The sequence below is a fragment of the Diaphorina citri genome, unplaced genomic scaffold (genome assembly GCF_000475195.1).
Source record: "Diaphorina citri unplaced genomic scaffold, Diaci psyllid genome assembly version 1.1 scaffold314, whole genome shotgun sequence".
Lineage (NCBI taxonomy): Eukaryota > Metazoa > Arthropoda > Insecta > Hemiptera > Psyllidae > Diaphorina > Diaphorina citri.
The window spans coordinates 205,362-219,107 of NW_007377749.1; the positions used below are offsets into that span (position 1 = coordinate 205,362).

Sequence of the window (13,746 nt, forward strand, 5' to 3'; positions counted from 1 at the left end):
TTTTTTTTTGAAAATTTTTCTAAGTCCAAAATCGACCGCCTACGGCGGTCAATTTTCGACCAAAAATTTCCTATCTTAAAATACTCGCCTTGTGATAAGGAATCATATAAAGTATGAAAAAAATTAATTTTTTTTTTTTTTGAAAATTTTTCTAAGTCCAAAATCGACCGCCTACGGCGGTCAATTTTCGACCAAAAATTTCCTATCTTAAAATACTCGCCTTGTGATAAGGAATCATATAAAGTATGAAAAAAATTATTGATTTTTTTTTTTGAAAATTTTTCTAAGTCCGAAGTTTGAAGCAACATTGACTTTGGTTGATATCTGGATGAGTGACTGTCCGATTTTTACCAAATTGTTACAGTCGCGTTCTTGGACCATACCGGGATAGCATACCAAATTTCATCGCTTTACGACAAACCGTTCTTGAGATATTTTGTTCACAACTTTCTACTTTTTCCCATTTAAACCTGTAGTACGTACGTACGTACGTTCGTACGTACAGACCATGAGCACAAACCGGTCTTGAGATATTTTGTATACAACCTTTTCCCATTTAAACCTGTGGTACATACATACGTACAGACCATGGGACAAAAACTACTTTTTTGTTCTACTTTTTCCCATTTAAACCTGTAGTACGTACGTACGTAACGTACAGACCATGGGCTAAAAACCACTTTTTTGAATCAGGGTCAAAACACGGATATTTCCAACCATTTCCCGATTTTGAAAATTTGGACCGATTGCAATACTTTCATTACTAGTATAGCTCCGCTATACTGTAGTAATAGAAAGTAATAGTATTTTAAATCGTTCCCGATTTTGAAAATTTGGACCGATTGCAATACTTTCATTACTAGTATAGCTCCGCTATACTGTAGTAATAGAAAGTAAAAAACTTTGAATGGAATGACTGAATGAGCAATACTCATTGAGCATAGAAATCTGTACAGTGAGCGTAACACCACAGGAGCCATCTGGCAACATTGCAAATATAGTAAACAAAAAAGAAAGCGAAAGTTGTCGGGTCCGTTTGATACAAAAAATCCTCAAATTTTATTTTTTAAAACAATTTAATCCGTGTTAATTCTCGATTTATTTTTTTTAAATTAACATTTTAAAAATAAAAAGTAAAAAGAGTAATCTATTGGTAATAATTTTCGAATAATTGTGCAAGAAATTCGAATTTAGGTCATCGCGAGATCCTCTCTCCAAGATTTCAAGGTCGCATTCTCATGTGAACAACCATCTTTTGCAATAGGGGATAAATAGCTGGCTGCCTGTTTCCCTTGTATTTCGGGGACAAAGGATAGAGACCATCTGCCATTTGTGTTGTCTCGTAGAAAGGAAGTGACCCGATCTAGTGTGAAGGATAATGGCGTCTGCTGAAGCAGATCCTTTGGCAAATTCTGAAGAAATGGGGACAAATTCGAATGAAAATGACAATTTTGACGTTTCAATGCTCTCTGAGCAGGATATTCAATTGATCAAGAAAATGCAGATGTTGAAATCCATGGGACTGAGCCAGTCTAGACCCCATGGACGAGTGGTTACTAACAAATCCTTGCCAGGTAAGTGGAACTACATGCTTTTTTTTTTCTTTGGGCTAATTTTAAAACGCACTATTAATTTCAATTTTAAATAATTATTGTTTGTGCTTATCATTTATCAGTTTTGATAATTTATTTCTTATCAGGTTTATCTACCTCATGATAATTTGTATTGTTAATAATAAAAGGTTCAAGTAATCTTTTATAATACCTTGGGTAAATACCTACCCATTTTAAACCAGGTTAGTTCTAGGTTTTAGAGGCATTTAATATTTTACTAGAGGGTTTTAAGATTTGGGACAGTTTAGTGAGTCATATAAAAATATGATGCTGTTTTAAATTGTCCTGTACTTCAGGGTCTGTTTTGTGGTAGGTAGGTATATATTTTTTTTATTATTTAGCTTCCCCCACTATGAATCCCTCTGTCTTTTTCATTGAATTTGAGCAGAAAAGGTCCTCTCTCTTCTCATCATTTAATATTTTACTAGAGGGTTTTAAGATTTGGGACAGTTTAGTGAGTCATATAGAAATATGATGCTGTTTTAAATTGTCCTGTACTTCAGGGTCTGTTTTGTGGTAGGTAGGTATATATTTTTTTTTTATTTAGCTTCCCCCACTATGAATCCCTCTGTCTTTTTCATTGAATTTGAGCAGAAAAGGTTCTCTCTCTTCTCATTCTTCTGACACTTAACTTTGTTTCCTATATCTTTGAATTTGAAGTAAGTATTTACATAGGTAGGCAGGTGACAAACCTAATGTAAAACATTTGACATTTTTATTGAATTTGTTCACTCTTGATTTTTGATTTATCCTTTATGAACACAAATAGGGACTTACAAGTTCAAGTCAGAATTAAGTATGTCCCTAAATATTCTTTATGAACACGAATAGGGACTTACAAGTTCAAGTCAGAATTAAGTATAGGTCCCTAAATATTCTTTATGAACACAAATAGGGACTTACAAGTTCAAGTCAGAATTAAGTATAGGTCCCTACTTAAATATTCTTTATGAACACAGGGACTTACAAGTTCAAGACAAGGTCAAGTCAGAATGAAGTATAGGTCCCTAATTATTCTTTATGAACACCAATAGGGACTTACAAGTTCAAGTCAGAATTAAGTATAGGTCCCTAAATAAGTGTTTAAGTAAATGAAATTGAACACAACTCCTGCAATGCTAGAAGTATTATTGTAGGTACCTACCTACCTACTTAGTAGTTCATTTGTCTTTAATCAAATTGGAGAAAAAAAAACTGGTTGTAGGAGATCGGACGCTGGAGCAGCGATGGATCTTTCTATTTCTACCTCGTCAAATCGTGCTAGCAGCTCTTCTTCGTCGTCCAAGTCAAGACCATGTCAGAGTAATGGCAGACACAGGTGAGTTAGTGATTTATTTGATGTAAATTTTGCCCCTAGTTTTAATTTTAATAATACGAATCACGAGGACCAATACGATTTACATAAGTAAGCTCAAGACTCTTGAGAAACTTTAAATTTCTTTAATATCTGATAATGCAGCTGGTGCCCCTGTTTGTATCTTTTCCTCCATTCTAATTTACGTGGGTTCTTGTGCAGTTATTTTATTCTTATTATTTTACAGGTTTTTCATACCTCGGAAAAAGAAAAAAAAAGTAATATCCTAAACATTTCCTAGCTCTTCGTCGTCCAAGTCAAGACCATCTCAGAGTAATGGCAGACACAGGTGAGTTAGTGATTTATTTAATGTAAATTTTGCCCCTAATTTTAGATTTTAATAATACGAATCACGAGGAGGACCAATATGATTTACATAAGTAAGCTTAAGACTCTTGAGAAACTTTATATTTCTTTAATATCTGATAATGCAGCTGTTGCCCCTGTTTGTATCTTTTCCTCCATTGTAATTTACGTGGGTTCTTGTGCAGTTATTTTATTCTTATTATTTTACAGATTTTTCATACCTCGGAAAAAGAAAAAAAGTAATAACCTAAACATTTCCCCTCCGATTTCAGGTCGGAGCCGATGCGCCAGAACTCGTCCAAATCCTCCCCCTCCATTCAGAACATCCTCAACAATCACAACCTCCTCCAGAACTTCCCCTTCCCCATGATGCCTCCCAGTGCCTTCTTCGATCCCGATCTCACCAAGTACCTCAGCGGTCTGGAGAGCTCGATAAGTATCACACCGAAGATGCAGAACGGGAGAAGTCGCAAGCGGCACAGCAACGGGTCATCCAACGCCACCACTGCTGCAGCCCTGACAGCCCAGCTTATTCAGAACGCTCTCAATCAAAGCTCAATCTCTGTGACTGCCTCCCCATCCGGCTCAGCCAATATTGCCTCCAAGTATAACTCGATGGGAGGTAGCCACTCGCTGAATCAAATCCTCAACATCCCAGACTCGGTCAGTATTACGCCCACCTTGGTGGACAACTCGAAATCTTGAAAACAAGACCGACCCTATTGCTCCTGCATGTAACAGTTCCTCTAACCTATTCTTTTACTCTCCTGAATTTTTCTTCTTACTCTCCTAAATTTTGCCGCTGAATCAAATCCTCAACATCCCAGACTCGGTCAGTATTACGCCCACCTTGGTGGACAACTCGAAATCTTGAAAACAAGACCGACCTTATTGCTCCTGCATGTAACAGTTCCTCTAACCTATTCTTTTACTCTCCTAAATTTTTCTTCTTACTCTCCTAAATTTTGATTTTAGATGTGTTCTTTGATTGTTTTAGGTGTGTTAGTAAACTTGACTAGTCCAAAATTAATCCAGACAATATACTGTGTGATAACAGAACTAGTCAGTTCCTTCTTTTTCTCCTTCAAAACTCAGGCACTCAGGGTCTTCCAAAGTGATAAACTAATAGGTAACCTACACAGGCATTCTAACCTAATACCAGCCGTGGCCAATGCCATTCGCAATTTTCATGACATTGTAAACAGTTCAGTTTTTTTTTTAGATAGGGAGGGTTTAGAAAGAGGAACTACATTTCCAAATCAAACAGGGGTTCTCAACAAAGTTTACTTGAGAATCCTATTGCCATATCATTACATTTAGGGACAATAATTTATTATTTAAAAAGTAAGTTCTTATTATTTAAAAAGTAACAATCAATTATCATTTTTATTCCAAATATTTTTCTAGCACTAGAGTATCTGATCTCCGTAGAATGTACAAAGTAATATTTAATTGATTTAATATTACACAAACTGTTAGTATTAATATTCGTATGTGTTAGTATTTATTGTCAATGTTTCGTTTAGTGTTAAGCCTTTTGATACTCAAATGATGATCGATTCAGGGAGAATTTGATATTTTTGTATTTTTTTTGATTCGTATGTGTTAGTATTTATTGTCACTGTTTCGTTTAGTGTTAAGCCTTTTGATACTCAAATGATGATCAATTCAGGGAGAATTTGATATTTTTGTATTTTTATTGTTAGTCAGGGACTCTGTTTTTCCTTACGTTTACATTACACGTTGTACTTAGAATTATAATAATTAACTCATCTCCAGGTCTATTTGTTATGTAATTCGTATGTGTTAGTATTTATTGTCACTGTTTCGTTTAGTGTTAAGCCTTTTGATACTCAAATGATGATCAATTCAGGGAGAATTTGGTATTTTTATTGTTAGTCAGGGACTCTGTTTTTCCTTACGTTTACATTACACAATACACGTTGTACTTAGGATTATAATAATTCACTCATCTCCAGGTCTATTTGTTATGTGATAGCTGTGTTAAAATAAATTAAGCTTGCCAAAAATGACTTCCATGCTGGGCTCTTGAATCCTAATAATAGAAGAAAAATCCCTTTGGCAATTACCTCTAAGCTATCAATGGGTTCTATTCTATTACACAACAGATATTTGTTGGAGGTATTTATAATTAAAATGATGTTTCCATCAGAAGCCCCAAGCAATGAATCATTAAATTTGTGTCCAAAGTACTTCTTTGACAGTATTACTATTTTTATGTGAACATGTAGCAGGTATTTTTTTTCAAATTTGTATAATTTATTATTAGGTTCCCCCATTTACATAAAACTACTTACTCCTAAGTTAAATTATATACCTCCTTTTTTGTATTTCCTAAATAGACTTATGTGTATTTTTCTAGAAAAGAAAAAGTCAGTCTTTCCTTTATTTGTCTCCATCAGTTTTAAAATCAAAGTAGGTACATAGGTATTTGGGAGTGCTAGTAATAACAGATGGTATAAGCTCATTTTAAATACTTTGTGTTTGTTAACTTCAAGAATCCTTGGAGATTATACATGAATAATCTCCAAGCATTCTCAGAGGTTAAGAAATACTATAATTTTGTAAAGTTAAATAGGACTTTGTAGGTAAATTAAAGTAAGGGAAAGGCTTGGAATAATTTCTCCATCCTGCATAACTTCTTAGTAAAATTGCCAAGTGCTAGCTAAAAATGTACCTCCTTTTTTGTATTTCCTAAATAGACTTATGTGTATTTTTCTAGAAAAGAAAAAGTCAGTCTTTCCTTTATTTGTCTCCATCAGTTTTAAAATCAAAGTAGGTACATAGGTATTTGGGAGTGCTAGTAATAACAGATGGTATAAGCTCATTTTAAATACTTTGTGTTTGTTAACTTCAAGAATCCTTGGAGATTATACATGAATAATCTCCAAGCATTCTCAGAGGTTAAGAAATACTATAATTTTGTAAAGTTAAATAGGACGTTGTAGGTAAATTAAAGTAAGGGAAAGGCTTGGAATAATTTCTCCATCCTACATAACTTCTTAGTAAAATTGCCAAGTGCTAGCTAAAAATTGGAAACTTAAAAGAACAAAAATAAAATAAATGAATCATCAGCACTTACCCTTTCCAATTTCTGAAAATATTCCCGTAGAAATGAGATGGGATTGTCGGGTTTGGTGACGCACAGCTGAACAATGCAATCCTTGAGCATCTGTTGAACATTGTGTTGTTGAACATACTCCTCACACTCTCGCAAACTTTGCTCCTCCTCCAAGTTCGATGCCATACTGGTTAAGAGAATATTACTTTCAAACAACTCAATATTGTAGTCAGTTACACGGCACTTCTCAAATGTTGAAACAGTGTGTGAATGTTATTTAGTTATTTTAAGGGATTTTGTCAAAATACAATGGGTACCTTATTTTTTACGCCTACTGAAAATTGATCAAAGAAATGGATTCAAATCTTACAAGTTAAGTTGGTAATTAAAATACTGATAGGTAAGTACTGAATAACTTACTTTAAGAAATGTAATACTTACTTTAAGAAAGCATGCTGTGAGCCAGTTTTAAGTAATTTAGCAATATGTGATGTCATTGTTGTTGAAGATAAAAATAGTAATAGAATATTAATAGCAACAATAATGCTACTATAAGGCTCATTTCATGCTCTTGTAATTTGTCATAAGATGTGGGTGCCTAACTAAAGTATTAGGTATGGTGTAAGTATTTGGATGTTACAATGAATTTAGAATAATTTAATAAGTAGGTATGGTATGGTATGTGTTGTGTTGTACAACTTGGTTGCTTATGCTTATTGCTTGGCTTTTAAATCAATGGAAAAGTGTGACTGCTGAATGAGTAACTACAACATTAGCCAGAAGATGTACAATATTCCCTTGATGTGCCAACCTAGTTAGCTTGGAGGGATGAAGGGTAGATTGTAGGTTTTTTTTTACACCTGTCATCAGTAAATATTACAAGGTGTATAGAGAAAGACAAACCGTAATACAAATGTGTACATAAAAACAGCTAAGGATCAATTATATTTATCTTGAGGATAGATGTAATTTTGTACCTCCCCTGGTACTTACACATAGGTATTTATAAGTACCTACTTCTCTCATTAGGTACATATTAGGATAAAAGTTCAAGGATTAATCTTTTTTATTTTTTTTTTTTTCTTTATTGGTTAATAATAATAATAATAATGAAAATGCTCATTTTCTTTCAGACTCAGTTGACCTGTCCGATGACGAGGGTAACGAGAATCCGGTTTTAAGTAATTTAGCAATATGTGATGTCATTGTTGTTGAAGATAAAAATAGTAATAGAATATTAATAGCAACAATAATGCTACGATAAGGCTCATTTCATGCTCTTGTAATTTGTCGTAAGATGTGGGTGCCTATCTAAAGTATTAAGTATGGTGTAAGTATTTGGATGTTACAATGAATTTAGAATAATTTAATAAGTAGGTATGGTATGGCATGTGTTGTGTTGTAGAACTTGGTTGATTGGTTGCTTGTGCTTATTGCTTGGCTTTTAAATCAATGGAAAAGTGTGACCGCTGAATGAGTAACAACAACATTAGCCAGAAGCTGTACAATATTCCCTTGATGTGCCAACCTAGTTAGCTTGGAGGGATGGAGGGTAGACTGTCTGCCTTGTAAGTGCTAGGTCATGGGTTTGATTCCACCCAGGGCAGATTTTATCCTGAACAGATAAGGTTCTTTCTCAGAATGGCTGGCTTTCTCCTATCTCGTCTTCTTTCTCTCTTTGCTTTTGGGATGATAAGACCTTAGCAGTTACAAATCCTTCTATCAATAAGAGCACAAATCTTTGCTTTTGGGATGATAAGACCTTAGCAGTTACAAATCCTTCTATCAATAAGAGCACAAACAGAATTTGTGTTAACTCATCTAAATATTCTATGAGTAATCCTATGCTGACCTCTTGATGTGTCACTGTATACAGTTTATAGACTGAAGATTTATCATTTCCTGCTAAACGAATAACAAAACCATAGTGCCAAATTATCTACTTGTATCCCTAGCTAGTCTCTAGAAAATGGCAATGGTATTACATTTAAACAAAAATATTGTAATCCTATGCTGACCTCTTGATGTGTCACTGTAGATTTATCATTTCCTGCTAAACGAATAACAAAACCATAGTGCCAAATTATCTACTTGTATCCCTAGCTGGTCTCTAGAAAATGGCAATGGTATTACATTTAAACGAAAATATTAGGTGAGAATTGTTGATAAAGTTCTCTTCCTGGTTGGTGTAGCAACTTTTAAAACTTTACCTCACAGATTCACCGTAATCCTATGCTGACCTCTTGATGTGTCACTGTAGATTTATCATTTCCTGCTAAACGAATAACAAAACCATAGTGCCAAATTATCTATTTGTATCCCTAGCTATAGTCTCTAGAAAATGGCAATGGTTTTAGATTTAAACGAAAAATTTAGGTGAGAATTGTTGATAAAGTTCTCTTCCTGGTTGGTGTAGCAACTTTTAAACTTTACCTCACAGATTCACCACAAAGTTTTATTGTTGGCAACAAAAACACAGAACGTAAGGCGAGTTAAACACATTTCCTTGAGATTATGATAAAAAAACAAACACTTTATTGGAACTACAATTAATTAGAGGACAAACACTGGCAATTTAATTCAAGTTCTAATAAAATACCTACACCCTTATCAATAAAAATCAAATATTTCTTGTTTTCCTTCCATTACTGATAGGAGGAGGGGAAGTAGGGGTAAGGGAGTGTGAAATCAGCTGATTAGGTTTATTGATATACGTGGCGCTACCTGGCGGAATTTTGAAGAAACTTTTGGAAACGTTTCGATGAAAGGAAGAAGGGTCCGTTGTATGACATTGGTGGCGCTACCTGGCGGAATTTTGAAGAAACTTTTGGAAACGTTTCGATGAAAGGAAGAAGGGTCCGTTGTATGACATTGAAAAAGTTGGTTCTTCAAAAACGTGTTTTCAATAACGATAACCGAGAATGGTCTTTTTTACTTTCTATTAGGTATTATTATTTTTGTTAGCAAAGCAACATAAAATTCAGAGAGTAGCGCATTTATCTTGTAAGAGCTCGGTCGCGGGTTCGATTCACGATCCTCACACTCTCGCAAACTTTGCTCCTCCTCCAAGTTTGATGCCATACTGGTTAAAAGAATATTACTTTCAAACAACTCAATATTGTAAGTCAGTTACACGGCACTTCTCAAATGTTGAAACAGTGTGTGAATGTTATTTAGTTATTTTAAGGGATTTTGTCAAAATACAATGGGTACCTTATTTTTTACGCCTACTGAAAATTGATCAAAGAAATGGATTCAAATCTTACAAGTTAAGTCGGTAATTAAAATACTGATAGGTAAGTACTGAATAACTTACTTTAAGAAATGTAATACTTACTTTAAGAAAGCATGATGTGAGCCAGTTTTAATAGTTATATAATAATAATAATAATAATAATAGAATATGGATATGAAGGGATACTTACTGGGAACTTGACTAATAAATAGTGATTGGGTGGAAGAACTAACAGAAATGAGAATCCTGCCACTGAGTGAATAAGAAGCCCTTAAAAAAGAGACATTTTTCTCATCCATTGTTTAATTTTAATTTACTTGTGTCATTTAATTAACTTAAATTTCATTTCTATATTCTCTCTATTTGTTAGGTATGTATAAAAAAAATTTATCATATTTTCGGAAAAGCCAAAGATTTTCATGGATCCTAGTAAGGTTTGGGTCTGAATTTTATCGAAAAATTTTTCAAGGTCAGTGTATATGACATCAAGCTGACGGTTTATTGTTGTTGAAGATAAAAATAGTAATAGAATATTAATAGCAACAATAATGCTACTATAAGGCTCATTTCATGCTCTTGTAATTTGTCGTAAGATGTGGGGGTAGTTGTGCATAAGGCGCGTCAATGGGACATTACGAAAATCCTTTTATAAGAGGGAAGATACTTGCTTAAGGAGTGTTTTAATTAACTTAAATTTCATTGAATTAACATACTACCTCATCTGTATTGTGTTTCAGATAAGTTAGAGATACTCTGCTGATCTAGAAAATTAATTTTGGTTTCAATTTCATCAAATTTCATTTAATTAACATACTACCTCATCTGTATTGTGTTTCAGATAAGTTAGAGATACTCTGCTGATCTAGAAATTTAATTTTGGTTTCAATTTCATTACCACTTTTTAATCTAATCATCTCTTACTTTTCACAGAGATCCTCTGTACATGCCCACAAAAATGTGATGAAAAAGTGCCTCTCAAAGTGCGAACATACATGTTCAAATACTACCATGCTCTGATGCGAGATCGGCCAAAGCAAGAGATGCTCCTGTTGCGATTCATTGAAATGAAGTCGCTCACTCAACGATTGAAGGAGGACAACAAGCGAGTTCAGTGTCGCTACAAAGCTCCAACCAGTATGAAAGCAATTGAGTTCATTTTTCAAGATGGTAAGTGTAAAGATCTGTGTGTCTGGCAGTGCACTCATTGCATCAGGCCACATTCGAGCCTCAGCATTCAGTGTATTGAATTTAGTGTACAAAGCTCCAACCAGTATGAAAGCAATCGAGTTCATTTTTCAAGATGGTAAGTGTAAAGATCTGTGTGTCTGGCAGTGCACCCATTCCATTGCATCAGGCCACATTTGAGCCTCAGCATTCAGTGTATTGAATTTAGTGTTTTCCCAAAACATATTGTAGGTTTTTTTTTACACCTGTCATCAGTAAATATTACAAGGTGTATAGAGAAAGACAAACAGTAATACAAATGTGTAAATAAAAACAGCTAAGTATCAATTATATTTATCTTGAGGATAGATGTAATTTTGTACCTCCCCTGGTACTTACACTTAGGTATTTATAAGTACTTCTCTCATTAGGTATTCAAATGAAGAGATATTTACCTTGTTAATGATGAGGGAGTGTACTTGTCCATCAGCTGTGACCTTGAGATGTTGTTCATCTATCTGTAAAGGTTCATTGTCCTTCATCCTGTGGAGTAGAGAGAGAGAGGAACAAGGTTAAGTTACAGAAAATGCCCTGGACGATAACTTCAATTCAAACAAAACCGAACTCTTCTTCTTTTTTATTTTAAAATAAATAATGAAAATTTAATGACTTTTTTTTAATTTGCCAAAAAATCCTACCTACTTAAGTTGTTACAATGTTGTGATTTTTTAGACTTGAAGTTGGCACGCGGATGATATAATATAATTGTGACAATCTGCTGAAGACGTGTCTGGAATTTAGACCCGAAACGTCCAGTACATACAAAGGTATGTGCCAACTTTAAGTTCAGAAAACCACAACAATGTAAATAATGAAAACAGCTAATATTCAAAAACATTTTGAATCATAGAAGTATGCACAAATTCATCATCAACAAAGAGCACCATTGTAATTCATAACAATCACTTTTCGAAGAAGAAAAGTTTCGTTATCCTAAATCCTTGGTAGGGAAAGTAATGTTTTTAACTACATCAGCAGTCAACTGCTGAACGCCATCGATAGCGACATAGAGCTTGTCAACAATTTCTTCTACAATCAGCTGTGGAAGCCGGAGATTTTCGATTTTAAGAACGGAGATAAGGAAGAGGCCGAGTTCAAGAAACCTTTGAACACGATGGATTCGTCTCTGAACAGCACTGCCAAGTCCAACACCATGTCTGCCTCCAGCCGTCATGATCGCCCAAGACTTGGCAGCCGGCTGCAAACCCCTCCTCCAAATGCTGCAGAACAATCAGAAAATCGTCGAAGAGGAAGAACACTTTGACATCAGCAGTCAACTGCTGAACGCCATCGATAGCGACATAGAGCTTGTCAACAATTTCTTCTACAATCAGCTGTGGAAGCCGGAGATCTTCGATTTTAAGAACGGCGAGAAGGAAGAGGCCGAGTTCAAGAAACCTTTGAACACGATGGATTCGTCTCTGAACAGCACGGCCAAGTCCAACACCATGTCTGCCTCGCTGCTAGATGAGACGTTTGACTCGGTTATCAATGCGTCTGCTAGCATGCAAGATGACACGGATGCTAATGAATCCACCACTATCAACGAGTCTACCATCAACGAATCAACAATGAATGATGAGAAAGAAGAACCCTGTCTCAATGACACCGAGGACAAGCAAGATGACACGGATGCTAATGAATCCACCACTATCAACGAGTCTACCATCAACGAATCAACAATGAATGATGAGAAAGAAGAACCCAGTCTCAATGACACCGAGGACAGAGATCCTCTTGAGAAAGACCCTCTGGACACCCCAGACACAGCTGAAGATCTAGAGGTGGCAGCTGCCAATGCTTCTGCTCTCGCATCTCAATCTCACCTGACGAACGGATCTGACGTCCCGCTGAACCTGAATATTCACGCGAATTCTCCCGATTCCTCCTCATCTCGAGCATCCCCCGATAGTACCGTGTCCAGAAGTTCCAACCCTACGAGTACTTCAAGTTCGGGACACTCGGCTAAATACTCGGACGCTGGAGCAGCGATGGATCTTTCTATTTCTACCTCGTCAAATCGTGCTAGCAGCTCTTCGTCGTCCAAGTCAAGACCATCTCAGAGTAATGGCAGACACAGGTGAGTTAGTGATTTATTTAATGTAAATTTTGCCCCTAGTTTTAATTTTAATAATACGAATCACGAGGACCAATACGATTTACATAAGTAAGCTTGAAACTCTTGAGAAACTTTAAATTTCTTTAATATCTGATAATGCAGCTGTTGCCCCTGTTTGTATCTTTTCCTCCATTGTAATTTACGTGAGTTCTTGTGCAGTTATTTTATTATTATTATTTTACAGATTTTTCATACCTCGGAAAAAGAAAAAAAAGTAATATCCTAAACATTTCCCCTCTGATTTCAGGTCGGAGCCGATGCGCCAGAACTCGTCCAAATCCTCCCCCTCCATTCAGAACATCCTCAACAATCACAACCTCCTCCAGAACTTCCCCTTTCCCATGATGCCTCCCAGTGCCTTCTTCGATCCCGATCTCACCAAGTACCTCAGCGGTCTGGAGAGCTCGATAAGTATCACACCGAAGATGCAGAACGGGAGAAGTCGCAAGCGGCACAGCAACGGGTCATCCAACGCCACCACTGCTGCAGCCCTGACAGCCCAGCTTATTCAGAACGCTCTCAATCAAAGCTCAATCTCTGTGACTGCCACCCCATCCGGCTCGGCCAATATTGCCTCCAAGTATAACTCGATGGGAGGTAGCCACTCGCTGAATCAAATCCTCAACATCCCGGACTCGGTCAGTATTACGCCCACCTTGGTGGACAACTCGAAATCTTGAAAACGAGACCGACCCTATTGCTCCTGCATGTAACAATTCCTCTAACCTATTCTTTTACTCTCCTAATTTTTTCTTCTTACTCTCCTAAATTTTGATTTTAGATGTCTTGCGCACAAACAAACGAAGCGGGAGT

At 35.8% G+C, this 13,746-nt stretch overlaps 2 protein-coding genes across 2 annotated transcripts; both read left to right on the forward strand.

Moving 5' to 3' along the window:
* Positions 1 to 1,058: 1,058 nt before the first annotated feature.
* On the forward strand, positions 1,059 to 13,708 carry LOC103507454. The gene is made up of 6 exons (XM_026822306.1): positions 1,059 to 1,574; positions 10,521 to 10,893; positions 11,790 to 11,947; positions 11,982 to 12,326; positions 12,438 to 12,894; positions 13,181 to 13,708. The coding sequence occupies exons 1-6, from the start codon at positions 1,379 to 1,381 to the stop codon at positions 13,611 to 13,613; spliced, it is 1,962 nt and encodes a 653-aa protein (XP_026678107.1). The 5' UTR covers positions 1,059 to 1,378; the 3' UTR covers positions 13,614 to 13,708.
* On the forward strand, positions 2,829 to 4,006 carry LOC103507444. Its single transcript, XM_008471916.3, has 2 exons — positions 2,829 to 2,931; positions 3,546 to 4,006. Exons 1-2 carry the CDS (start codon positions 2,840 to 2,842, stop codon positions 3,976 to 3,978), a joined length of 525 nt encoding a protein of 174 aa, XP_008470138.1. The 5' UTR covers positions 2,829 to 2,839; the 3' UTR covers positions 3,979 to 4,006.
* Positions 13,709 to 13,746: the final 38 nt, after the last annotated feature.